This window comes from Plecotus auritus (genome assembly GCF_963455305.1).
Source record: "Plecotus auritus genome assembly, chromosome: 9".
NCBI classification, from domain to species: domain Eukaryota; kingdom Metazoa; phylum Chordata; class Mammalia; order Chiroptera; family Vespertilionidae; genus Plecotus; species Plecotus auritus.
The window spans coordinates 18,927,425-18,954,773 of NC_137783.1; the positions used below are offsets into that span (position 1 = coordinate 18,927,425).

Here is a 27,349-nt window from a genome sequence, read left to right on the forward strand (position 1 = left end):
CCCTTTTCCCAATTGCCCCAATCGACTGCAGCCCCCTCCCACATTCCCTTTCTTTGGGTGGGGTAATTGTCCGTCCCGGGGCGCCCGGCTCGTTCTGGAGGGTGGCGAACATAAGTGGTACATCCTACTGCTTTCATTACCTTCCGCTTTCCGCGTCTCCTCGCTTCCACTTCTCCCTGCCGAATGCATCGCAATAGGCTGGCCCTAAATAAGGAGGGGGAGCCGGGCTGAGGGGACCGGTCTGAGCCGGTCTCCAGCGCAGGCGCAGTGCGGATAAACAGGAAGCTGGTGGAAGAGGCAGCGGCAGAAGAGATCTCGGGGTTTCGGGGGGGAAACAGCGGAAGAACTAAGCTTATAGGGCAGGCAACAGAGGCTAACTGAGAACGAGAAAAGCAGCTTTTGCCATCTGCCTCCAGGGGACGAGAGGTGCAGCTTCGCTCTCGGCTTAGGCCTCCCGCTCCCCAGCTTAGGCTGAGGCTGCAGCTGACAAAGGGCTCGCTCCGGTGCCGCCGCCCTTCTCATCCGGGCATTCGGGTCCCTGCGGAGTGGGAGGGGGAAGGGCAGAGGGGGAAGGGCAGGAGCCGGAGAGGCGAGCACTTGGAGCCGAGGCCCTGTCCAGGGCTCTGGGCCGGGGGCCCAGCAGACGGAGGCCGAGGAGGACCCGTAGAGGTGGCGGCGGTCGGGGGCAGGAGGATGGTGCAGAAGGAGAGCCAGGCGGCGCTGGAGGAGCGGGAGAACGAGCTCAACGCCAACCCTGCCACCTCCGCGGGGGCATCGTTGGAGCCCCCGGCAACTCCGGCCCCCGGAGAAGACAACCCAGCCGGGGCCGGGGGAGCTGCGGTGTCCGGGGCGGCAGGAGGGGCTCGGAAGTTCCTGTGTGGCGTGGTGGAAGGTGAGCGTTCTGGCGCGGGCTGGGCAAGAGCGTCCCCCTACCCCCCCCCCCCGCCTCCACCCAGGACTAACAGGTTCTGTCCTCGTGAGGCGGGGGGGGGGGGGGGAAGGGGGCGGCAGTGCTGGGGGGCTCAAAACCCTGGTTTTGAAATTGGACCCTGCTAACCCAGGCGAGAGGCAAGAAGGTGGGCAAGTCTCCCCTCTGGTTCTTAAATGGCGTCGAATTCCCCTCTGGCAATTAAGCCTGACCCCACCCGCCTCGGGCTGGGAGCCAGGCGTTCTCCTGCGGAGGCGTCAGCGAGGAGCCTAGGGCTAGGCTCTGAGTGGTACTTCATACCTGTTTGTTCCTTGGGATGTTACTCTTGGGAAAAAATAACCCACACAAGTATGCTTGTTGTACTCCTGGAGTGAAGAGAAGCACAGTAGGCCGATAGTTTTACTATTTCCTTTTAGCTTAGAATTCTTTTTTGCTGGCCAGTCATCCCCACCCCCCCACCATTTGAAGATTCATTTGCAGCCTAGAAAGTTGCCCCTTGCCAACCATTGTGCTTTGCCCCCGAGGGAAGAAGCTTTCATTTTAATATCTGAGATACGGAATTTTAATTTAGTGACTGCAGACGTGGTTTGAAAATGCCCTTCTCGAGACCTCCCTTCCCACTTCCATTTAAAAGGAATGATGGACTTTTTTGGTAGTTGGGGGAAATGACAACACATTGTATCACAATTTATTAATATAATGGACAAATATTCGGCTGTATATGCAGTGTGGAAGCATTAATCAGTTACATTGTTACTGTTTCCTCGAGTACAGCATATACAAATGTATTTGAATTTACTGAAGTATTTTGGCTGACCCAGGGTTTCCTAGCTGTCTGCTTTATTCTCTCCTATATGTAATGGTATGTATAGGAGTAAAAGTGCATAAAAATTAGTCTTTTTTTTTTTTTAGTCTTTATAAAAAGCCAAAAAAGCATGGAAAGGAAAGGATTGTTGCCCTCTTAGTATCAGTGTTATCGGTATACAGCAGCAGTTTTCAGCAGTTTTCATTTCATGGCACATATAAACTACTGAAAATCTGCAGTACACTAAAAAATTGATTTTTTGCCAATCTGACAAAAAAATAGGTATAGTTTTGATTAATTCACACTGGATAGCTATTGTGTTGGCTGTTGTCATGTTTTAAAAATTCTTGTCCACACCAGTTGCAATTTGCTGGTATAGTGTATTCATTTGAAAGATGGGTGGTAGTTATTGTATTTTAGGTAAATTGTAGGGGAGAACAGACTAATTTTCAGTAAGGAGTGAAACAGCTCAAAGTTAACATGCAGAATTTGGGGAAGACAGAATGGAAAACTACTTTTGTATTTGACTGGAGTTAAAGGAGTACTGGAGGATACAGAAATCTTAGACTAGAGTGAGTCTAAGGAAACTTGCCTTCAGTAATTAGATAAAAGCTTGTTGCAGTTTGAATAAGTTGGTTTGTTTTTCAGAATGGTATTGAAAGTGAACTATTCTTTAAAAAAAAAGTGAACTACTCTTCTTAGAGAATAGAGTTTTCTTGTTTCTTATGTGTTGTCCCACATCTGTCCCATTCCCTCGTATATTTTCTTGGTGGCTACTAAGCACCTGATAGTTGTTTTTGTTTTGTTTTGTTTTGTTTTTTGTACTTGTAAGTTGGCACTCTTCCTAAAATGAACAGGGATAGAAATACTGTAGGTATTGTCAGGATTCCTTTTTTGTTTCCTTTGTTTGTTTTAACTTCTGTGTAATAGCACTGCTTCCTCTTTCTGGTGCCAATTAACCAAAACCAACCTGACATTCAAAGAGCAAAGTTAGGATTTCTGAAAATGATTCTTTTCTATATTGAGGCAGCTTTAAAGTGATGTTTAATGCATACTCCTTTAAGAGAAAAATGATAATGTTAAGTGTTCTAGGAAAGCTATAAAGACTTGTATAAAATTTACCTACTGTTTTAAGCAAGATCACCTTAAGAGGGTGATCACCTGTAAGAGGGTAACACTGAATTGTCAAGATTGAAAATGCTACAGTTTCATACATTGGTATGTAATGAATGTTTTTTTGGGGAGGTCTGTCATTGTCCTTGTGGTGCAGAGTAACCATCTTGTCTAGATATTGGAATTTAATACATTTCAGAAATTTTGGTTTTAAGTTAGTCTCATAGGTAGGTAGATTGTGTGTACTGGGTGTGTGTGTGTGTGTGTGTGTGTGTGTGTGTGTGTGTGTGTGTGTGTGTGTGTGTAGACAGCATTTTGTATTCAAAATGGAATTTTAACCTTCTTCATGGTACTTCTGAGAGGTTGTCCTAATTTCTTGCCAATGTATAGATGAGAGAGGCAGAAAATAAAGGTCAGGCGAGTTTGTAAAGTGTGATTAGCACAACCATGAGCTCCAGTGCCAGTTTGGTGCTTATACCACCAGAGTCATCAGTCTGCAAATTTGATTCCTGCAATGTGCATTACTAGTGCTTTGCTCCCTACCTGGGACACTCTGGAGCAAATAATATTCTTGAATAATCAGTTGTTCAAACCTTTGCTCTGGAATTGAGATTGCTTGAGAGCTTCCTGTTTGGGCCAGTTCATTGTTGAATTTGTTGTGAATGTAGTTTAAGGTGTTTTTTTGGGTTCCTTTTATATCAGGAACTTTGAAAATTTTGATGATAAAATTAGGTCAATCAGATTATTTTCTAATTCTGTTCTTGATTCCCCACCCGCAACCTTACTTATTATCTCCGCTCCTTTAAAAGCAGTTTAACTCCCCTCCTAGGTAGTAATTGTTACTAATAGCAGTTTTGGGTTACTTTGCTTCTCTTTCCCCCATTGTAAGATTGAGATTTTTTTTTTAAAGTTAGATTTAATTATATATGTATTTTTCCTGGAAGTAAAAAGAGACGGTGTTTAGCTGTTTTTATGTTGTTGTTTTTTAAAAGAAGAGTTTTAAATTGATTTTTAGAGAGAGAGGAGGGGAGAGGGAGAAATACCAATGTGAAAATGTGAGAGGGAAACATCAATATCGGTTGCCTCCTACATACCCCCTACTGGGGATCAAGCTCACAACCCGGGCATGTGCCCTGATGCAGAATCCAGCTGGCAACCTTTTGGTGTCCAGGATGACGCCCAACCAACTGAGCTACACCGACCAGGGCTATTTTGCTGTTTGTTTGTTTTTTAATGTTTTTATTGATTTCATAAAGGAAGGGAGAGGGAGAGAGTGAGATGAGAGAGAATCATTGATCGGCTGCCTCCTGCATACTCCCCACTGGGGATCAAACCTGCAACCCAGGCATGTGTCCTTGACTAGAATTGAACTCGGAACCCTTCAGTCCACAGGCTGATGCTCTATCCACTGAGCCAAACCAGCTAGAGCTCTTTTGCTGTTTTTAAAGGACTTTATAAGTAACTAGAGGCCCAATGCATGAAATTCGTGCAAGAGGTAGGCCTTCCTTCCCCCTTTGACAGCACTGGCTTCCCTCCGTAGCCCTGGCTTCCTCAGGAAGGTTATCCAGAAGGATGTCAGGTCTAATTAGCATATTACACTTATTATTATAGATGTGTTCATGGTAGAAAAATCAGAAAATTTACCCAAACAAAAAGGGAATAAAAATTCCCGTATAATATCACCACCCAAAGACATCTTAATGTTTTACTTACTAAATACCCTTCAGATTTTGGTATAATTGTACACATTTTTTTTACAAAATGGGATTGTATTTTATGTTTTATAACCTGCTTTTTCTCAAACAGTTTAACGTATTTTGAAACTTGAAAATAATTTCATTCTTACTTTGAATCCAGGATTTTATGGAAGACCTTGGGTTATGGAACAGAGAAAAGAACTCTTTAGAAGGTAAATTTTTATTTTATGATGGAGAGTCTTAAATTATTAACATTTCCTTTTGTTTGAAGAAATACTAACAAGAAGTCAGATGCAATTTTGATGATTTCTCAGTTGTAGAAGTTGATCTTTTACCTCTTCTAAACCTAGGCCATTGGTTTTCAAACTTCCCTGGGGAAGCTGAATATATTTTGGGCTTCACCTGCCTCACTTGGAGTTGTTGTGTTTTTAGTTAAGACTGTTTAATATGCTGACATTTGTTGTAATATTTTTTACAGTTCCACAAAAAGGTTAAAAGCTACTGCTCCAGAATATTATTAGCTTTTTAAGAGTGCTTCAACAAAAGGGGGGAAGGTGAGATTTACAGCCTGTGCATGTGCCTGTTTATACACAATGCAATTTTCTTTCCCCTCAAGGCTCCAGAAATGGGAATTAAATACGTACTTGTATGCCCCAAAAGATGACTACAAACATAGGATGTTTTGGCGAGAGATGTATTCAGTGGAGGAAGCTGGTAATCTTTTTCTTTTTAATCCATAAATTCAGAATGTGTGAAGAAAACAGCTGTATTTTTAATATAGTGGTACAAGAATTTTATTAAGTGTTTTTTTCGCTTTGTAGGTAGTTCTATTTGGTAACAACACGAGTTAGTGCAGATTGAAAGACTAGTGCTAACTGTGCGTAGCCATGGTGTGATTCATGGGTTTGCTGGTCTGGCTCCATCTGTTCTGTGGTCATAAATTGTACATTTTAACTTCTGCTAGTGGTCTAAATAGTGGGCTACTGGATGAAAGGGTGCCGAAGTAGGGGTAGGCCTGGAGCCAGGCAAATGAGGCACCCATCTTGGACACAAATTTTATGGGACTCAAAAAAAAATCGGAATAAGTAATATTTTATGCAGTTTTTTAAAACCAAAGTTAATGCAAAAAAAAAAAAAATCCATTAACAAAATACCAAAATTTTAAATAAAGATAGGATCAGTATTCTTGATCCTTTTGCTTTAGGCTTTAGTATGTTTTGGTCTTGACTACTTGATTACTATTACTGGTCCTGTCTTTATTTAAAATAAAGACCTCACCAGAGTCCAGGCCTGTACTGAAGTGAAAAGCAATCTCAAACTGTCCTTATATGTGTTTTTATGTTGAGTTAGTTATATAAAATTCGTAAATAAAATAGTATATCACAGAACCTCCTTGTAAATTAGACAAATGGTGCTTTTTTTAAATAAGAGAATGGCTTTGTTCTTTTTTTTTTTTTTTTTTAATAAGAGAATGGCTTTGTTCTTTTTTAAAAAATATTTTTTTATTGATTTCAGAGAGGAAGGGAGAGGGAGAGAGAGATAGAAACATCAGTGATGAGAGAGAATCATTGATTGGCTGCCTCCTGCATGTCACACACTGGGGATCGAGCCCACAACCCGGGAAGGTGCCCTTGGCCGAAATCGAACTCAGGACCTTTCTGTCTGCAGGCTGACGCTCTACCCACTGAGCAAAACTGGCCAGGGCAACAAATGAGGAAACATTTTCATACTTGGAATTAAATGTTATACATACAAGATGTTTGGTTATAGAGCCCAGCCAAGGCACTGAAGACAGAAAGTTTTCTTAAATTATTTAGAAGCAATTAAAACTTAATCCCATCTCCATCAAGTGTTTACTACTTTGTATAAGTGTCTTCAACTTAATTGTTTTCTGGAGATGCTGGTAATGAACTTTAATGTGATCCATAATCAAAATGTATTTTGAGATACCACTGAAACTTATTTAAAGATATATTCTGTGTTGTGCAATAGTGTTTCAGTTTATTTAGGAAAACTAGCACATTTTAAAAACTTAAAATCTGTAATGAATATTTTTCCTGTAGTTACAAAGATGAGGGGGCAGGATTGTTAAGGCCATCACTTAACCCTGGTTTTCAAGAAAACGGTTTTCTTTTTATTGTTACATTGAACATAACAATTTTGTGAAATTAAGGGACTTCCTTTTTTGACTCATTGTAAATTGGAGAAATGACCTTTTCTGTCAAAAGGTGAGGTTCTATTAGTTTTCTATGCTGCTTTCTAAAAACATGGACTCTGTTCTTTAGAACAACTTATGACTCTCATCTCTGCTGCACGGGAATATGAGATAGAGTTCATCTATGCTATCTCACCTGGATTGGATATTACCTTTTCTAATCCCAAGGAAGTTTCTACATTGAAACGCAAACTTGACCAGGTAATTTCCTTAACTTTTTCATTCTTTTTCCCTGAATCAGTACCTGAAACTAAGTTTTCTGTGTTGCTTTTATGATGTTAAAAGGAAACCAAATTCATACATTTTGTTTCTGTACAGATTTTTTACTTTAATGCTTTTAATAGAAGGGTATTTTCTAAAGTTTACTGGAGGTATCAGTGCTTCTCAAACTTCATTTTGCATAAGAACTTTCTTAAAAGAATGCTTACAAGTGACTTTTAAATATAACTATTAAGTATATACTTTAATTTTGGAATTCTGTATTTTTTACTCTAAGATGAGCTGGTAAGGCTTCTTGTTTTTTTCTTTCCCTAGGTTTCTCAGTTTGGGTGCAGGTCATTTGCCTTGCTTTTTGATGATATTGACCATAACATGTGTGCAGCAGATAAAGAGGTATTCAGTTCTTTCGCTCATGCTCAGGTCTCCATCACAAATGAAATTTATCAGTACCTCGGAGAGCCGGAAACTTTCCTCTTCTGTCCCACAGGTATTGTATATAATAGTTTTATACTTAGTCTTGAAATACATAACTTTCAAAGGACCATGTTTGGGCTTTATTGTGCTGTACCCTCTCCCTTGGGTGTATAAAGATAGAAATTCTTTTTCTAGAAGATACTTCTCAAAGTCTTAAACTGGAGAAATTTTAGGACTTAATAAGTGATAACTGAATAGGCAGAAGATTTTATGTATTTTTAGCACTGGAAATACAGTAGTCCCCCTTATCCATGTTTTCATTTCTGCAGTTTCAGTTTCTCATGGTCAACCATGGTTGGAAAATATTACATGTTACCCGCCTACTAGTCATTTAGCTGTTTGGTTGTCAGATTGACTGTTGAGATATTTCAGTGCTTGTGGTCAGGTAATCCTTATTTTACTTAATAATGGCCCCAAAGTGCAAGAGTACTGATGCTGCAGTTCAGATATGCCAAAGAGAAGCTGTAAAGTGCTTCCTTTAAGTGAAAAGGCGAGTACAATAAGATATTTTGAGAGACCACATTCACACTTAGTGCAATATATTGTTATAATTGTTCTATTTTGTTATTAGTTGTTAATCTCTTTGCCTAATTTATAAATTAAACTTTATCATAGGTTTGTATGTATAAGAAAAAACATAGTATACATAGGGTTCAGTACCATCTGAGGTTTTAGGCATCCACTGGGGGCTTGGCACGTAGCCCCAGCAGATAAAGGGGAGCTACTGTATATCGACAGCGTTTTCAGGATTTCTAGTATTATCAAAATGAAAATTAGAAAAAAACACATTTACATAGCTTTTAATTTAGTCATTTCTTATTTCTTCCTGCTGCTTCCTTCTTTTGCCCATGTATCTCTGTCCTTTATCATTCCTCCCATTCCCAACTAGGCTCTTAATTTCAGAAGTCAGCATAGAAAGCTTAATAATTTTTTTTCCTTTTTCCTCCCCTCCTTCCTTTCCTGGTTCCTTCCATTGAAAATGTTTTAGTCTCTTTTAGTTGCCTCTCAAAATTCAGCTTATAAGAAATTTTCCCAAGAATTAACTTCTTATTTAGGAAGAGATAAATAAGTTCTAAGAAATTTTAGACTGTTTATTTAACTTTGTGTGTCTGTCTTGAGTATTGTGAGCCAGCAACCTTATCTTGGTGGTCTGATACTACATGAGTACTCAAATAATGTTCAATAAGATTATACTGGGAATTGCTCAATTCACTATAAATTATAATTTAGTTGCAGTTGAGTAGTAATAGCCATGACCATAATGTTGCATTCTTTGTTAACAATATTATCAATTCAGTCTATTTGGCCTGTGATTGTAACTCAAAAAATGGAGACAAGTCAGAATTATGTAGAAAATGCTAAAGTCTTAAATTATTTCTGCAATAAACTTTCATGATCATAGGATTGATCTGTACTCTAATATTGGAGGTTTTATATTTAGAATATTAGGTTTTATGAATTGACTTTAAAAAAAATGAATTGATTCTTAAATGAACTTCCCATTTGCATTTACTTCCTTTGGGGCATGACATGGAGGCCTTTTATCATATGGATGAAAAGAATTTAGAATTAGTAGACATATTTTTCCCATTTAAAAACTCAAGACCATTTCACTCCTAACTATTTTACTTATGTTCCCCCCTACATTCAGAATATTGTGGCACTTTCTGTTATCCAAATGTGTCTCAGTCTCCTTATTTAAGGACTGTGGGTGAAAAGCTTCTACCTGGAATTGAGGTGCTTTGGACAGGTAAGTCTTTAAGATTTATACAGTGATACTTTGAATTAATTAGGACCTAGAGAAGTTGGTTGTTCTGGTTAATTGGATACTTTTTAAAAGAAATTCTTTATTGTTGAAAGTATTACATATGTCCCCCCCTTTTCCCCCCCTCCCCGTTGTCCTCTCCCAGCCTGCCCCCAACCCCAGCCTTCACTCCCCCCCCAATTGGATACTTCTTAAAAACTGAGCCTTAATCAGAAAACTTTATTAAAATTCTCTTTTTACAAAGTATTCACTCTTCACTTAGTATAAGAAACATCTTTGAGGATTTCCAGTGAACCTAAATATCATTTATTGATAAATAATAGATCTATGGGAACTGGGCTAAAGGGTATTGATCCCAGCTCTAGGAGACTGTTTTTGTTATATAAAATGAAAGCTGGCATGCTAAATTGATAGCTAGTAATCAGCAAGCTATATGAGCTTTCATTCTAAGAATTAAGGTCTGCCCTAACCGGTTTGGTTCAGTGGATAGAGCGTCGGTCTGCAGACTGACGGGTCCCAGGTTTGATTCCGGTCAAGGGCATGTACCTTGGTTGCGGGCACATTCCAATAGGGAGTGTGCAGGAGGCAGTTGATGGATTTTTCTCTCTCATTGGTGTTTCTAACTATCCTTCTCCCCTCCTCTCTGTAAAAAAATCAATAAAATATATTAAAAAAAAAAAAAAAAAGGTCAGAAACCCTCCCAGAGTTTAGATTAATTGGGATCTAATTAAGGATATACTATATTATATTGGAAAAAGAAATTGTTTACATAAAAAAGTTTCTTATAAGCAATATCAGTTTGAGGAAGCTTGCCCAAACCTTAAATATTCATAACTTTTGACTAATTCTATTTCTAGAAATCTGAAGAAATAATTGGAATGGGAAGGTGAATAAAACTGAGTAAAAAGACATGTTGCTGTGTTATTTTGAAAAGAAAAATAGGTAGCCCTGGCTGGGTAGATAAATTGGTTAGAGTGTTGCAGGTTCGATCTCTGGTCAGGGCACATACAAGACGCAACCAGTGAATGCATAAATAAGTGGAACAACAAATTGATATTTCTTTCTCAAATCAATTAAAAAAAAAGTTGTTAGAAAGTGTCAATATAGCTGAAACCGGTTTGGCTCAGTGGATAGAGCGTTGGCCTGCGGACTGAAGGGTCCTGGGTTCGATTCCAGTCAAGGGCATGTACATTGGTTGCGGGCACATCCCCAGCTGATCGATGTTTCTCTCGCATCGATGTTTCTAGCTCTCTATCCCTCTCCGTTCCTCTCTGTAAAATATCAATAAAATACATTTTTAAAAAAGAAAGTATCCACATAACAAAGAAAACACAGTAAAATATTGTGTGCGGTGTATTTTGAAGAATCATGTGTAAGGGTTTTTTAATAAAACGTCATTATTTCTAGGTCCCAAAGTTGTTTCTAAAGAAATTCCAGTAGAGTCCATCGAAGAGGTTTCCAAGATTATTAAGAGAGCTCCGGTAATCTGGGATAACATTCATGCTAATGATTATGATCAGAAGAGACTGTTTCTGGGCCCATACAAAGGAAGATCCACAGAACTCATCCCACGGTTAAAAGGAGTCCTGACTAATCCAAATTGCGAATTTGAAGCCAACTATGTTGCTATCCATACCCTTGCCACCTGGTACAAATCGAACATGAATGGAGTGAGAAAAGATGTAGTGATGAGTAAGTATACTACTTAACCCTTACCTTGGGAGAAGAGCTGGGGTTAACTAGAGGCATTGGCAAGTAAGTGTTCATTTGTTGTCACAGTTTTAAGAGATTTTTTTAAAGGTGTGTTATTTAGTCCTATGAATGAGATATGTACATATATGATAGAAGAAGGGTTGAATGGCTTTGGACAAGTTACCTAATAACAACCTCTTGGCCTCAGGTTTTTGTTTTTAAAATGTCACTTAACCTTTGACTACTCTGACTAGTCTTTTAGTGTTATGCTATCCCTAGAATTCTGATTTAGTTTATGTTTTTAGGTGATTTTATTAATGGGATATTTTAGATGACTAGATATTCTTATCTGAGTTACTTTAGATTCAGCTTAATGAACATATTCTCATTTTTTAAATGTTGGCTTACTGATTTTTTATTTATGAAAAATTCCTAATTGATTTCCAAGTAAGAGAATGCTGATAGTTATTTATTCATTAACATTTTTTTTTTTCTGGGGAAAGGAGACACTTTATTGTTCTCGTGGTCTCAGGAGGCCTCTGGTTGGGCTGGGATCACTGGCTTCTCCCTAAAGGATGCTACTCCATGGCTATGTCCCCCACCAAGGACAGAAACTCTGAAATCTGGACATGTCTTCATTCTTGTCCTTTTCCTTAAAGATAGAGGACATGTCTGTGTCACAAGTAACATCTGACAGGCAGTGGATCATCTTATTTTTGTTACTTGAAGGGTCATTAACATTTAAATACCTATTGTGTGGTAAGTGTATCTTCCCAGCACTAAGGGTACAAAAAATAAAGTATTCCCTAATTTTGAAAAACATAGTCTGGTGTTGTATAAAGTATATTGGCAACTGTACTTATAATATGGCAAGTGCTGAAATAATTACCTACAAAGTGCTGTAGGAACACAGAGGGAGGGAGTGATTATTTCTGATAAGCAAATTTGGTGGTAAGAAACAGTTTAATAGAGGAGGGGATACTTAAACTAGGTCCAAGTATGAGTAGAGTTTGCTGGGCATTGAAGGGTTGGTGGTCTATAGGTGGAAACACTGGACACTGAACATTCAAAGTTATTTGAATTTTGGCTCATTTTGGGGGTATTGAAATGTCACATTGTGATGCTTGGTGGGAGGCAGTTATATAGTTGTGTGTGTTGTTTTTTTAATTGGGGTGACAATGGTTAAAAAGATCATAAAAATTTCAAGTGTACATTTCAGTGATACATGATCTGTGTATTGCATTGAGTTCCCACCACCCACAGTCAAATCATCTTCCATCACGATATATTTGGTATATAGTTCTGTACCCCTGCTTCCAGTTATTGAATTAATGCCTCCCTTTATAGCTCAGTCATTGTTACCCTCCTTCTTCCCCCCAAAACCCCACAAAATTAGGTATATAATCTCCATTCCCTCTGTATTCATGGCACTGAGCTCCTATTTCTTCTAAGGCAGGGCATGAAGCATGTTGAGAAGTAGCAGACATTAGCCAAACTGGGCCATGTAAGGGAAATGAGGATAGCTAAGACTAGAGGGTTTTGAATACCAACCCAGAGTTCATACTTAATTTTCTCCACCACTTTCCTGGTTCAGAGCTTTCTTATTTGCTTATTATTTGTGCTCATATGTGGACTCTCTAATCACTTTTACTCTTTCCCCCAATGCACTTAATTAGTTTGCCCGTTATTTTTTCATAATTATTTATGCATTAAGTTATAAGCCCCTGAAGGGTAGGGAATGCTTTCTTTATGAAAAGCATAGTGCCTTTAACCTTGCATTCCCAATAATTGGTACTCGTTGGGCATTTATGAATGACTTTTCTAGTAATTCTAAAATTATTGTGTGTTTTTAATTTCAGTTGGGATTTTACGTTTAGCAGTACATTTACGTGACTGTTCTAGGTGACGTTGTTCAGTGAAGGGTCTTGCACTTTTATGTGTGGGGTTTGTTGTTTGGTTCTTTGCTTCTCTGGTTGTGCTGTTTGTCCCCCTTACTTGTCAGGAGGCTTTTGTAATCAGAACTGTTTCTTGTGTTTTTTTGCAGCGGACAGTGAAGACAGTACTGTATCAATCCAAATAAAATTAGAAAATGAAGGCAGTGATGAAGATATTGAAACTGATGTACTTTATAGTCCACAGATGGCTCTAAAGTTAGCTTTAACAGAATGGTTGCAGGATTTTGGAGTACCTCATCAGTACAGCAGTGAGTTTTGGGCCATTTTTTGTAATGGGGTGGATCACATGGTTGAGTCAAAAAGTAAAGAATATTTGTGATGTGCCTTGCCATAGACCCACCAAGCAAAATGATTAGGGATCTAGAGAAAAGTAAAGTTTTTGAAATCTTTTGGTTGTAAATAGCTGTTATCTTGATGGAGTGCTAATTTGTTTTAAAAATATTTATTTTGAAATACTTATTTAACTGTTTTTAAATGCTGATCGTCAAAAGAGAGGATAACAGGTGTTGGCATATTTAGGAATGTTTATCATCTGTTTCTTCTTTTTCCACTTCCCTGGTGATTTAGAAAAATTGTACTTTTCTCAGGGCTTACATTATTTGAAAGCTCAAACTGAAGTTCCAGTTACAGATATGATAAGAAAATGTCTCTGACCTAATTTGTTCTGTTTCTCTTTGTGACAATTTGTTTTTGTAGGTAGGCAAGTTGCACATAGCGGAGCTAAAGCAAGTGTAGTTGATGGGACTCCCCTAGTTACAGCGCCCTCTTTAAATGCCACAACTGTAGTTACAACGGTTTACCAGGAGCCCATTATGAGTCAGGGAGCAGCCTTGAGTGGTGAACCTACAGTTCTGACCAAGGAAGAAGAAAAGAAACAGTCAGATGAGGAACCCATGGACATGGTAGTGGAAAAACAGGAAGAAACAGACCACAAGAATGACAATCAAATATTAACTGAAATTGTAGAAGCTAAAATGGCAGAGGAATTGAAACCAATGGACACTGATAAAGAGAGCATAGCTGAATCAAAATCCCCAGAGATGTCTATGCAGGAAGATTGCATCAGTGATATTGCCCCTATGCAGACTGATGAACAGATAAACAAGGAGCAGTTTGTGCCAGCTCCAAATGAAAAGCCTTTATACACTGTAGAACCAGTGACTCTGGAGGATTTGCAGTTACTTGCTGATCTGTTCTACCTACCTTATGAACATGGACCCAAAGGAGCACAGATGTTACGCGAGTTCCAGTGGCTTCGAGCAAATAGCAGTGTTGTCAGTGTCAATTGTAAAGGAAAAGACTCTGAAAAAGTGAGTATACCTATTTACTTGCTTCTCTAGCCTGGATGGGTCCCCATGTTCATGATATGGAGGAGGTATTAAAATGAGTACACTGGTAACTGGCAGAAAATGGACCAGATCTTAAAATATGTTCTATAAAGTGGATGTGCACTCTACCAAATCTGGTACATAGAGTTCCATAGTTTGACCTTATAGTTAGGAATGAAGGAAAGTCAAAGTTGATTATTTTAGGAATATTAGTCAGTTTGAGTCAACACACACTTTTATTGTTTGTCTAAAGAGTTTAAGCAGGCACCTGATAGCAAACAGCTTAATTTAGAACTGTTTTAGATTATTTTACTAAGCTTGCAAATTTTTGAGTCTTTTTATTGATTCTCAATAGATTGAAGAATGGCGGTCACGAGCAGCCAAGTTTGAAGAAATGTGTGGACTAGTGATGGGAATGTTCACTCGGCTTTCCAATTGTGCCAACAGGACAATCCTTTATGACATGTACTCCTATGTTTGGGATATCAAGAGTATAATGTCTATGGTGAAGTCTTTTGTACAGTGGTTAGGTAGGTGCACCAGGAATAATCTCTTCCCAGATATATTGTCCCTTAAAGAAAAAAAGACAGATTATCCCATAGGAGAAAAACATTTAGGGAATTTGCAAATTTCCAACTCTTTAAATACTTTGCCTAGAATTTTTTCAAACATGTAGCCATTGTCGCAGACTTGAGGTACAAGTCTCAGTAAATACATCGAGTACATTGATTTTTCTCCCTTGGGCTAATTCAGCATAAATATTGTGTTAGAAAGTACTGACTTTAACTTACTCCGACTGAATGCTTCCTGGATGGAACCCTTTATCCCACTTTTGTCTGATTTGGAGATGAGACACTATGAATTGTGACTCTGTAAGCTCTCTGCTGCTTGCTGTGTCTTGATAACATTAATGCCCTTTAACAGAACAATTGCTGAAGTGACCTAAGGGGCCTGGCAAGAGGAAGCCATCCTCCCAGCCCTGTGCGCATGCGAGCTTTAGTGGTGGGCTATTCTGGTGCTCCTTAGTGTTACCTCACATGGCCTTTTCTTTATTTCTCTACCACGTAATTGGTTTTAGCAGGGGATGGAAGTTACAGCCCCCTGAGAAATCTGTTCATTAAATGGACTTCTGTGTGTCTCCTTTGAAAACAGTATTTTTTTTTTTTTTTTAATGTTAAAACTTGGTAAAAAGCACCAGCATGGCCAAGTTTCTCCAGAGACCTCATTTCATTTCCAGGTTATCATTCCAGCTGTAAGGAATATGTAATGGACTTACAATACTGCACGCAGCAGGCAGCAAGGCTAACTGATATGTCATAGTTTTCATAGTAGTCACAAATACTATGATGGGTTACATGGTCTTGGTTATGAAGCAGATGTGTGAAATACTGTGAGCTTAGATTAACTAAGGAGTAGTGGCAATGAGATTTCTCACTTTCTACCTATATACTTGGGGTTCTTAAATATTAAAAAATAAGTTTCCTTGTGATACAATTAATTAGCAGCTAAGATTAGTCTCTGATTGTTAATTTGAAAATATAGGACTTTGGTTTCCTGTACATATAACACAACTGGTAGAAGAGAGAATTTTTACCTTTTGTTAAAAGGCTCCAAGAGATACCTCTTTTCCGTGATAGATGTCTGCTCTTAGGCTCAGGAAAAACCTCTATGTTGGTTGTTGGATGGCAATAATTGCCTTCCAGACTTCTGCCTGACGGTTATAATTAACCCTTGCAGGGTTTTAAATATTAAATTTCTACTCTGAAATCTGGATTATTGAGCTTGAGAAAGTATCTCTTAAAACATTTGATACTCAGCTTTTAATTCAAGAATTAATAAAAATTAAATTCTTGATTTTATAGATATTGTGTTGTTTCCTCTCAGGCTTTACCTCTGTTTTGTGTAATGATGGTGCAGCTTTCTCCAGTTATATAGATAGCTGTTGTACAATCTCAAGCTCAGAGCATCTTAGAAGTTTTTAATGATTATCTTCGAAAAGCTTACTAAAAGCTCACAACAAAGAGAGTATTTTCATGGTTCTGTAGTAATTTCAGGGAATTACCAATTAGAACCCTTTGTTTTCCTCCTCTCTCCAATCCAGCTGGCATTCAGTCCTTTAAAGAATGTGGCTATGCAGTACTTTTGATTACTAACGACTTCTATTATCTTCTTCCCCATTGTGTACAGATGGGAGAATCCTCAGCACAAGTGTCTACTACTAATGGATGGACAGCGGCAGATGTTCACAGCGGGTCATGATTAATTAGTTTAAATTGAAAGGTTCTATCTGTGAGGTAGCTCAGGTAGATTTAAGGGCAGTAGATATGCACTGAAGTCACGTTTGCGCAGCGACTGAGGCATTAACCATATTTTCATTTACACAGCTCTTCGTACATGCAGCTTTTTATTGTAATAGTTGAAAGTGCTAGTTACATTGTAGTCTCAAAGTGGGGGGTAGGGGAAATTGGCTGATCTTAAAGTTTGAGAGGTATAGTTTTTTTCTGCAGTGTAAATTTACACTGAGCTATGGAATGGGGCCGGTTCTCTTCATAGCCTAAATTTTGACCCTATTCATATTTACTTTACAAATATTACATTATATGTTATTCTTTAAAATACCCCTACCCCTACAAAATGACAAACCTGGATATAATCTCTTAATGGGTCTGAATTGTCAACAAAAAAAATTGGTTTGCTTTGGGACTGTCTGACTAGCACACTATACCTTGTACTGATGATGAGACTGTTAACTTGAACAGGAGGTAGAATGCTGTCTTCAAATGGAAAAGACATGTCGCGCTGCTTATCTTGTCAGAAGACTAGGCAGGTGATTTTGATTTGGCCTCCACATATTTGCCTTTAATTATCTCTATTGTTAGCTGCCTTTATTACATGTGAATATGAAGGTGATTAAGTGGTAAACCTTAATGCTGACTTCTGGACCTCAAAGCCTGCTACTTCAAGCATCTGTTCAGTGCACTGCAAAGATGATAATGGCCAATCAGAGGAGCCAGATAGTGTCATACTTTTAAGAAAAGTATGTCTTAGCTCTGGACAAATTAGGAGCATCAGTTGGCTCTTCTTAGTTCTCAGTTTCTGTCAGGCTGGTATTATTACTAGCCAGTTTGAATTTGGATTGTCCTTGTTAGAAAAAATATATTGTTCTCATTGTGGCCAACTTATGAACAATTTCCTTTATTCTGCTGAACTTAGTCTTCTGACAAGATTAACCCCTTTTCTCCCCTTTTTCCCTCTCCTGTACCCTTCCTCAAAATGTGACTTCAGACAGGTTTAATTCCTTCATGGGCTGTGATAATAAAATGTCTCATTCATTTCACTTTATAGTTGCTGTAATTTTACTACAGAGCAAGCAGCTGACTTGATTTTTATGGCCATTTCTAGACAATATATAAACTTGACCCAGACAAATTTGAGACTTGCTTCCCTTCCAACAATTAAAGGGTAGAACTCTTAACATTGATTATTAACCAGAGAAGGAACATCAGCATTGAAATTCCATTATGAACTAAAAAAAAATTATCACAGCCTTGTCCTGAAACCCTGGATTATTATTGTTAGAGAGCTATTTCCACAAAGTGTGTGTTTGTTGGACGTTTGAGACCCCAGGAAATCCCCTTTCTCGTAACATTCTCCGCTTGGATCTGATCTCAACAGGGTGTCGTAGTCATTCTTCAGCACAGTTCTTAATTGGAGACCAAGAACCCTGGGCCTTTAGAGGCGGTCTAGCAGGAGAGTTCCAGGTATCAATATGAATTCACAACTGAATTGACATTTTCTTTGTTTTATGAGAAACCTTATGTTGCGCATCAGATGGCTGGAAGGATTGGTCTGCCGAAGGCTTTCTAGTCCCAAATTCAATTTAGTTACATAGCTGGATTTTAAATCAAATTTTCCTCCTCTTTCACAGTAATTTCTGAAGGAGATGCTGCCAATTCCCCCCGCGCCTGCGAAGCGCAGCGGCTCTAGGTATACTTCACATTGTTTCTTTGCAGGTCGCACAGCATTTTAATCTGCGCCCGCAATGCACAATGCGCGCATGCTTGTCTGCCAGTGGAAACTCCATGAGCAAAAAGGATGAATAATTATGCAAATGATGGTGAAAGGGCTTATGGATACTTTCACAGTTATCTTATAAATAAAACACTTGAAAGAACAGTCTGTTAGTGAAAATATGAAGGAAATCTGAAGCATTTTTGCTACTAGAATTTGTTCATGGACTTTTCAGGTGCTCTACTTTTCTCCCCCCAACAGGTGCTCTGCTGCGCACAGCAAACTGAAGCGCATTGCTTTGGGGATAAAGCGTCTCCTGGACAGATAACCCTCTTCAGACCAAACCTCTCCTTCTGACATTCTGTTCTGCCATCTTTTAGTAGAAAGATGGTCTATATGAGATTTTTTTTTTTTAAAGAAATTTGTCATAATTGGAATGGATTTTTTTTTTTTTTTTACTGTAAATTTAAATCCCTATTAATAAGCCACTAAAACTATGTAATTCAGTTTGGGTAATTTCTATTCAGAAGCACTTCCCTCCCCCAGTAAAGAAGTGTTTATTTTAGTAAAACATAGTACACCCCTCGTCTTTAGGTCTGCCTGCAGTAGCCAGTTAATATTAAGTTGGTAGTCTGCAGTGTACACTCATGTAAAAAAATGAATATCTTCCCAACACTAATCCATCTTTTTTTTCCTCCTACAGCGTTTGCTGCCAATTGATGGGGCAAATGATCTCTTTTTTCAACCACCCCCACTGACTCCTACCTCCAAAGTTTATACTATCAGACCATATTTTCCTAAAGATGAGGTAATTGTCTGTCTACCAACCTGGTGTATGGTTATGGTGCACATTACTATTTTTCCTTTGAACTCCTGGTTAAAAGAATTAGTTCTGTCTTAAAACATGAACTTTAGAGTTAACTAAACATTGATCATGGGCGAGGGGGTATATTTAAGGAAGAACCTAAGGAGTTCATTATCTTGTGCTAAGGTCTTTAATTCTTCCCTTAAAAAAAATTAGATGAAATGTATTCAAAGTTGAAATTACTAAACAGTCCCAAGTTGTCTAAATGATATGTTGTACTTGGCTGATTTTCTCCAGTGTATTAGTATTCTATAATTTTCAGTTGGGAACTGCCTACAGGCTAGTGACAGTCAGCTACAGAAAAAAGAAAGCCTATTTAAAGACAATAACATATCCCAGAAAACAGACAAGTGATCGTTTGCTGGATTTGAATCCACTACTTACTGCCTATATACACCCTCTACAAAGCACTTTGCAGTGTTTACTATAACCATGCTACTTTCTACTGATTTTACAACTATGATTCAATGAGTAAATCTTTATTTAACAGCAGAGGTTGATAATTATGACAGGCCAGACATTTTGTTACCTCCTGTCCTAGATGTCCAGTCTGACTTATGAATTACATTGTTAAATTACTTGCCAATTTTTCTTGATGTGGTAGTTAACTAGATTATATTTTCAGGCTTCCGTGTACAAGATTTGCAGAGAAATGTATGACGATGGAGTGGGTTTACCTTTTCAAAGTCAGCCTGACCTTATTGGAGACAAGTATGTGATGAAGTATTTGGATTTGTTGGATTTGGGAAGTAGACATTTCAAAGCCTGATAAAGGTTGAGGGGAGGTGATGACTGGAAATACAGTTTTTTTAGAAATCCCACATTTAATAAAATTTGAATATTAAGATGTGTGTATTTCCAGTTTTTTTCATATACCAAGTATAGTTTCCATAGGTTGTCCTTCAAATACTTTGGGCCTTAACATTACTGAAGTCTGTATTTTATGTTAGTAACTTAAAAACTCACTCTGGCCTTTTTTCTTCTGAGCAGGTTAGTAGGAGGGCTGCTTTCCCTCAGCCTGGATTATTGCTTTGTCCTAGAAGATGAAGATGGCATATGTGGTTATGCCCTGGGCACTGTAGATGTGACCCCCTTCATTAAAAAATGTAAAATTTCCTGGATTCCCTTCATGCAGGAGAAGTATACCAAACCAAATGGTGACAAAGAGCTATCTGAGGCGGAGGTAATGCACAGGTTTAGAATTCCACTATAGTAATTTTTACTGAATAAGCACTTATTAAAAAGTAAGCTGATACTTTTTTTTTTTTTTTAAAGTAGATCCATCTTAAAATCTCAGTTCCTCCTGAATTTCTTATTGAAAAGAATCTTAGGGCTTATTCTTAGCATGCTATTTTCTACTGTTTCTTCATTGTTAGGACTGTTTTTGATTTGGAAGCATAGTTCTAATATGTCCTTGGTTAAAAACACAGTATAAACAACCTTCCTTTTTTTTTCTCCCTGTTTTGAAGCACCAAACTTAAGGATGTTCTCTGGGTACTCAGGACAAGTATAGGACAACATTTGCTTCGTTATCAGGAGGCTAAGCTGGCTTTCTCAGTAATGGTTTTCTCATTGTAATTAAACAATAGGGGTGAGCTTCTGAGAGTCTGCTTTCTGATAGGAGCACTTGTTATGTCTGTTCCAACTTCAGTGAATTTTTCCTCTAAAAAACGTTGTGCCCCACATTGGTCAATTAATGATTATTTTGGTTTATATATTGCATATGCATTAAAAAAAACAAACCACTATTTTACTTATATATCTCCCCATAACTAGCTTTATTCACATATCACTTTGTAAAAAAGATTTTTAGAGAGAGACATCTTTTTGTCATCCCATTTATGCATTCACTAGGGGCCCAGTGCACGAATTCGTGCACCTTTAAAGGAACTGTGGGCCTCGAGGCTGCGTTGGGCACAGGGGTGGGTCTCAGCCCATCTTCTGTGCCCCTGCCGGGCCCCTCCCACTGCCACAGCTCCCACATGCTGATGGTGCCGGTCCCGCTCGCACCTGCTGACGGTGAGGAGCGATTGGGGCCAGCGCTGTCAGCGGGTACAAGTGGTGGCTGCTGCCCCGATTGCCCCTCAGGAGCAGGGGAGGTGGAGAAGCCCTCGGGCAATCGGGGCCAGCAGGCACTGCTTGTACCGCTGACGGTGCCAAGCAATTGAGACTGGTGCCAGGTGCTGGCAGTGGGTGTGAGTGATGGCTCCAGTGCCCACTGTGGGTCTGAGTGGAAGCTCTGGTGCTGGCAGTGGGTGCGAGTGGGGCAGTCACAGCGGGTGTGAGAGGTGGCTGCCAGCCCTGATTGCCCCTCAGGAGCAGGGGGAGGTGGAGAAGCCCTGAGAGGTGATTGGGGCTGGCAGCCACTGCTCACACCTGCGGACAGCACTGAGCAATCGTGGCTGGTGCCAGGCGCTGGCAGTGGGTGCGAGTACTGGGTGGCATTATGGTGCGCGGGAGCAACAAATTTTCAATAACCAACAGAGGCCCGCCCTAATAACAACGACTAGCGCCCCCGCGGGGATGCCTGCCATGTTCCGCGCACGCCCCCTCGTGGTCAGTGCACGTCATAGTGACTGGTTGTTCAGTTGTTCTGCTGTTTGGTCTATTTGCATATTAGGGTTTTATACATAGAAATTGTTTGGTTATTGTATGTGCCCTGACTGGGGATCAAACCTGCAACCTTGGCATATCAGAACAACGCTCTACCAACTTAGCTATCTGGCCAGGGCCAGCACATGCATTTTTATTGTTTGTTTGAAATACCACTCAAGGATATTTTTCCATTGATCTTTTAGAGAGAGTGGAAGAGAGAAGGAAAGATGGAAGGAAACATTGATGTGAGAGAAACACATCGATTGGTTGTCTCCTGCACGTGCCCTGACCAGGGCCCTGGCTGGGGAGGAGCCTGCAACCAAGTTATGTGCCCCCGACCAGAATCGAACCCGGGACCCTTTGGTCTGCAGACTGATGATTTATCCATTGAGCCAAACTGGCTTGGGCAACACATGCATTTTTAAAAAATAGTTCCTTCTTAAGGATAATTTTTTATGTTCAATAAATACTTTCAGGTATATATTGGACTCTTAGTTTGCTCCTCCTCTTTTCTGAAACTCTCTCTACACCAGTGTACTCACATTCTCTCTGTAGTTTTTATTATTATTTTTTACCTTCTGCCCCTAGCCAGATGGCTTTGTAATAGGCTGGTTGGGAGTGGCTTCACTAAGGGATTGCATTGACGCTGACTGCAGCATGCTGGTGACTGAACTGTTGATATGTTGCTGCTCCATATCTGACAATTACTGTTTTCAGCATAGGAACATAAAAAGAATGACCATATAAAATGTGTCTATTAATAAACTTTCTTTAAAAAGTGGTAAAATGTAGCCTTGCTGGTTTTGGCTCAGTGGATAGAGCGTTGGCCTGCAGACTAAAGGGTCCCAGTTTTGTTTCCTGGTCAGGGCACATGCCCGGGCTGCAGGCTTGATCCCCAGTGAGGGCGTGCAGGAGGCAGCCGATCAATGGTTATATCTCATCATTGATGTTTCTGTCTCTCCCTCTCCCTTCCTCTCTGAAATCTAAAATATATATATATATATATATATATATATATTTTTTTTTTAAAGTGGTAAAATGTACATTACATAAAAGTTACCATCCTAACCATTTTTAAGTGTACAGTTCAGCAGTGTTAAGCACATTCATATTTTTTATGCAAGCCAGACAAACTTTTAAAATTTTATTTGGTTTTGGTTAGTGGTTAGAGCATCAGCCCACGGACTGAAGGGGTGAAGATTCGATTCTGGTCAGGGCATGTATCTCGATTGCAAGCTTGATCCCTGGTCATGTCAGGGCACGTGTGGGAAGCAAGCAACCAATCAATGTCTCTCACATAGATGTTCTCTCTGTCTCTACCCCTCCCACACTCTAAAAATCAATGGGAATAATATCTTCTGGTGAGGATTAACAACAACAACAAAATTTATTTTGAATAATTTTAAATTTAAAGAAGTTACAGAGGTAATACAGAGTTCCTTTATTTACTTTAAAAATATATTTTTATTGATATCAGAGTGGAAGGGAGAGAGAGACAAATCAGTGATGAGAGAGAATCATTGATTGCCTTGTGCACACCCCCTACCGGCAGATTGAGCTTGCAACCTGGGTATGTGCCCTGACCCGGAATTGAACGGTGACCTTCTGGTTCATAGGTGCATGCTCAACCATTCAGCCATGTTGGCAGGGCTACGGAGTTCCTTTATATCCCTCACCCACTTTCTACATTTGTCCAAGTCTACCAACTTAGGTACATTACTATAAATTTCACTACTCACCAGTTTTCCCACTAAAGTCCATTTTCTGTCCCAAGATCCAATCCAGCATATACTATATTTAGACAGAGTTTTAGAAAGCGAAAACGCTTTAGCTGGAACTCTAAGTTAATTCCCCATGTGATAATTATATGACTGGAGGAGTTACTGAATATTATTTTCCTTTCCTGTTACTGAGTTCTGTAGTTGGGATTAAATATAGAATGAGTGGTTACTGAAAATCAAAACAGATTCTAATTTTTAGAAAATTCTAATTTTTAGAAAATAATGTTGAGTTTCCATGAAGAACAGGAAGTGTTGCCAGAAACTTTCCTTGCCAACTTCCCTTCTCTGATAAAGGTGGATATTCACAAAAAAGTAACTGACCCAAGTGTAGCCAAAAGCATGATGGCTTGCCTCCTATCTTCACTGAAAGCTAATGGTGAGTACATATTTGTGGAGTTGCTGGTGTTTGGGTTAGGTAGGGACAGGACTATATTTTAGGTTAAAAAGAAGTGAATTATAGTGAATGGACATTCCCTTCTCCACCATTTATGATTTGGCTTCTGAATTATTAGTTGTGCAAGAATTGCTTGAGTATTAATCATTGAAAAATGCTTCTCTTTTAAACAATGAATGCTTATTTTGAGCCTCAAGTAAACAAGAAGTGAACACATGAGGTTATATTTATTTTGCCAGAAGACTCAGAAATGATAGTTGAACATTAAATGAACCTTGGGGAGAAATTTCATTTAGGAATACAGTGACCAGTTTTCTTTGAGCTTGGCTAAACTCAACCTTCAAAAAATGTGGCTTTACATAAGTATGAAGTCTTTTTCTGTGAAGGGCCAGTAATAAGTATGTTAGGCTTTAAGGTCTGCATACGGTTTCTGTTGTAGTGCTTTTTAAACGGCCTTTTAAAGTTGTAAAAAAACTAACTGTAATCTTTGGGCAATACAAGAGTGGGCAGCTTTTGAGTCCTCATTAGAGGGTGGTTGATATATGAGAACGCACCTGTTGCATTTTTGTATCCTTTGAGTCAGTGTTGTCCCTCTGGAATAATTTAAACAACCCTGCATAATTCTTAGTGTTGTGCTTGGAACTTAATATTAAAACATTAATATTAAGCAGAGGTATCCTTTGCTTTCAAGTCTCTTACAACCTCTTCCCCAAAAGGTTTTCCTTCTGGAGAAGAGTTGCACTTACAGTTGAATTTTTTCAATTGAGGTATATTTGACAGTTAAGAATTGTATATATTTATTGTACAGTTTGATGATTGGAAATACACTTTGAAATAACCACATTCAAGCTAGTTAACATATCCATTTAAGATAATTATCACTACAATATTTAATAATGATCATTATTAACATTCATTTAATATTAATACAAATTTAAAAAATTGTAGGCTAATAATAGACAAGTTCCCACTATGATTTGTTTGAAATATATTAAAAAAGTAGTCAATTTATATCCATAATTCTACTTATTTATGTATTTTGATTGTTTGTTTTATTTCTAGGCTCCCGAGGGGCTTTCTGTGAAGTGAGACCAGATGATAAAAGAATTCTGGAATTTTACAGCAAGTTAGGCTGTTTTGAAATTGCAAAAATGGAAGGATTTCCAAAGGATGTGGTTATACTTGGCCGAAGCCTGTGACACTTGGCACTATGAACTGTCCGAAGTCTCTTAACTTAACCTGGTGGGTGGTGGTTGGGGTCTTTATACAGTTCAGCCTCTGGAGCGGCCACAGATCAGTCAATTGGGATTGGAAACAAAGAAGACTATGTAAAACTCATGCATCATATTTTGAGACTACTCACTGGTTAGAAGATAGTACTTCTGCAAATCCTATATGAAATAGATATGTGGGCCCCTTTTGGGTCTTGTGTTAGGTGTCAAGACCTCTTACGTGGGCTTATAGGAAGGGGGTCTTCAATAAATGTAGTCAGCACTGTTTTCTGCATCCAGTGTGGTTGCATTTTTCACCTTAGAGTAATCAAAATCATTTGTCATCCTCCTTGGCTTATTGAATGAAATGTCTCTCATTCTTTGGGGACATGGCAGAGATGAGAAAGATTTAGTGGGTTTCAGAGCCTTCAGGGTGGAAATTCCAAGTGGGATGGTTGTGGCATAGTATAAGCTGAATAAATGATTTCAATTTTGGGCAGTTATTCTGCTTTTTGTAAAGCCATGGCCAGTTGTCTCCTGTAGTGATGATTGGTTCAGGCATGTTGTGCTTCGTAGGGACAAATGTGCATTTGTTTGTGGCAAAAGCCTAAAAATGACAAGCTTGTAAATTTTTTGTATATAAACTAGCTGTGATCTGCCTACCTTTGTGTTTACCGGTTTTGTAATTTTTTTTCATTTTGAAAATGAAAGGTGTGATGGCACTTTGAATAATATAAATCAGTGGAAAGTGACTTTTTTGTCTTTGGTTGGTTGTTTAGGCTTTTTTTTTTTTTTTTTTAGAAGTTTTATTTTTAAAGTGCCTCCCACCTAAGCTAGGCCACAACCACTTTGGGTATAAAAGCCTAACTTCATAGGACTCAATCTGTTGCAAGTACAGTCACTTCTAGAAATTAACCTCAATACAGGTCAGCATGTGTAATGTTAGTTTGACATCTGTCAAGTAGGGTTCAGGGACTGATTGGTCCCATTTGCCCTCAGATCAGTTGTCCTTTCATTTCAAGACCTGTTACTATTGGTTTTATTAAATCACAGCCTAATTCTTGCATGTTTGTATCGAATTTTTAAAAGAGACAAATAATGAGTATACTTTAATCAATGACTTAATGATTAATTTTTCCTTTAACTACAGATTCTGAGAGCTTCATGTATTTTAATTTAGATTTGGTGTATTTAAGGGTTCTGAGCATGAGGCTAGCAGGTTATTTCTGCAGGATTCATTTTTTCATCATGACTGGCTGACTTCTTCATAGTTTCATAACAGTATTTTATTATCAGCTTCCCTGTAGTTTTGTATCAGCTGATTAACTTTGAGCTGAGAGGGAAAGGGCAAGGAGAAGGAAACTTGAAACATACTTTTCTTCATAGGATTCCATCAGGATGGGCTTTGAGAGTCTTAAAGGGTGATACCTAGAAGGGGTTCCACTAGTGACTTCCAACCAAGGCCCGTGAGTGGCACTGAATGGGTGAGATGAAGGGAGGAAAGAAAGGAGGCCTCATTTTCAGGGTAGAAACCTCTAACTGATAGGATATAGTATGTTGGAAAGTTTGGACGTTTGCATTTTCAAGGGCTGAGGTGTGAAAGGAATATCTCTACAAGATACTGGTTTAAATGGCTTAGTGTCACGGGCTTCTCTTTAAATACATTTTCTACACTAGTGAACAGTTGTGGCATTTTATCTGGAGGATTTCAGGGCCAACCTCCTATGGAATTAAGACTTTTAGCGTTTGCTTGTGGCTTTTTCTTGGCTTTTAATAACTGGCAAGTCTTCTGGTCACAGATGCTGAGAACCAGATGTCCAGGCCTATACATTCATCACTCTAGGATTGTAAAATGCTATGCTACCTTCTATGGTTGTGAATATTTATTAAGGTTGGATAACATTTCCTTGATTGTTTAGATCACAGCTCAGTTCCTGTAGAAAACGAACTGTAAATTATGTGAAGATCATGCAAGAGGCAAAATAAAACTTGAAGTGAATGTGTATGGTGGTGTACTGTGTAAACCTAATTTCTGTTTCTGCCTCCTACCTTTTCTCTTGCCCTTCATGCCTCACCTGCAAGCAAGTATTCCTCCTCCCTCTTCATAGCTCTTGAAGGCAGCCCTCTCCTCCTCCCATCTCCAATAAAAGACCTCCTTTCCGGTTTTCCCAAGGCAAGGCCAAAAATAAAAGTAGACTGGTTCTTGGCCTAGCCACCCTTTTGCCAGTTTTAACTTGGGTGTAAATAACTTGGGAGCAAGTCGTTTGAGTGAGTTCCTGCCATCCAACAGGATAAGGAACA

General features: G+C 38.9%; 1 protein-coding gene across 1 annotated transcript; it reads left to right on the forward strand.

Annotated features, from left to right (window-relative positions):
- OGA (O-GlcNAcase) lies at positions 1-27,051 on the forward strand. Its single transcript, XM_080642857.1, has 16 exons — positions 1-892; positions 4,704-4,755; positions 5,160-5,257; positions 6,829-6,959; positions 7,293-7,464; positions 9,103-9,201; positions 10,624-10,908; positions 12,953-13,111; positions 13,560-14,173; positions 14,547-14,721; positions 17,867-17,952; positions 18,906-19,010; positions 19,693-19,778; positions 20,058-20,250; positions 23,660-23,819; positions 24,900-27,051. Exons 1-16 carry the CDS (start codon positions 694-696, stop codon positions 25,034-25,036), a joined length of 2,751 nt encoding a protein of 916 aa, XP_080498983.1. The 5' UTR covers positions 1-693; the 3' UTR covers positions 25,037-27,051.
- The last annotated feature ends 298 nt before the right edge of the window (positions 27,052-27,349 follow it).

Bases quoted from the DNA above. Each gene is read 5' to 3' on its own strand.
- OGA (XM_080642857.1), top strand. From the start codon at position 694: ATGGTGCAGAAGGAGAGCCAGGCGGCGCTGGAGGAGCGGGAGAACGAG. The intron at 4,756-5,159 runs GTAAATTTTTAT...TTTCCCCTCAAG, and splicing joins AGAAAAGAACTCTTTAGAAG to GCTCCAGAAATGGGAATTAA. The intron at 9,202-10,623 runs GTAAGTCTTTAA...CATTATTTCTAG, and splicing joins AATTGAGGTGCTTTGGACAG to GTCCCAAAGTTGTTTCTAAA.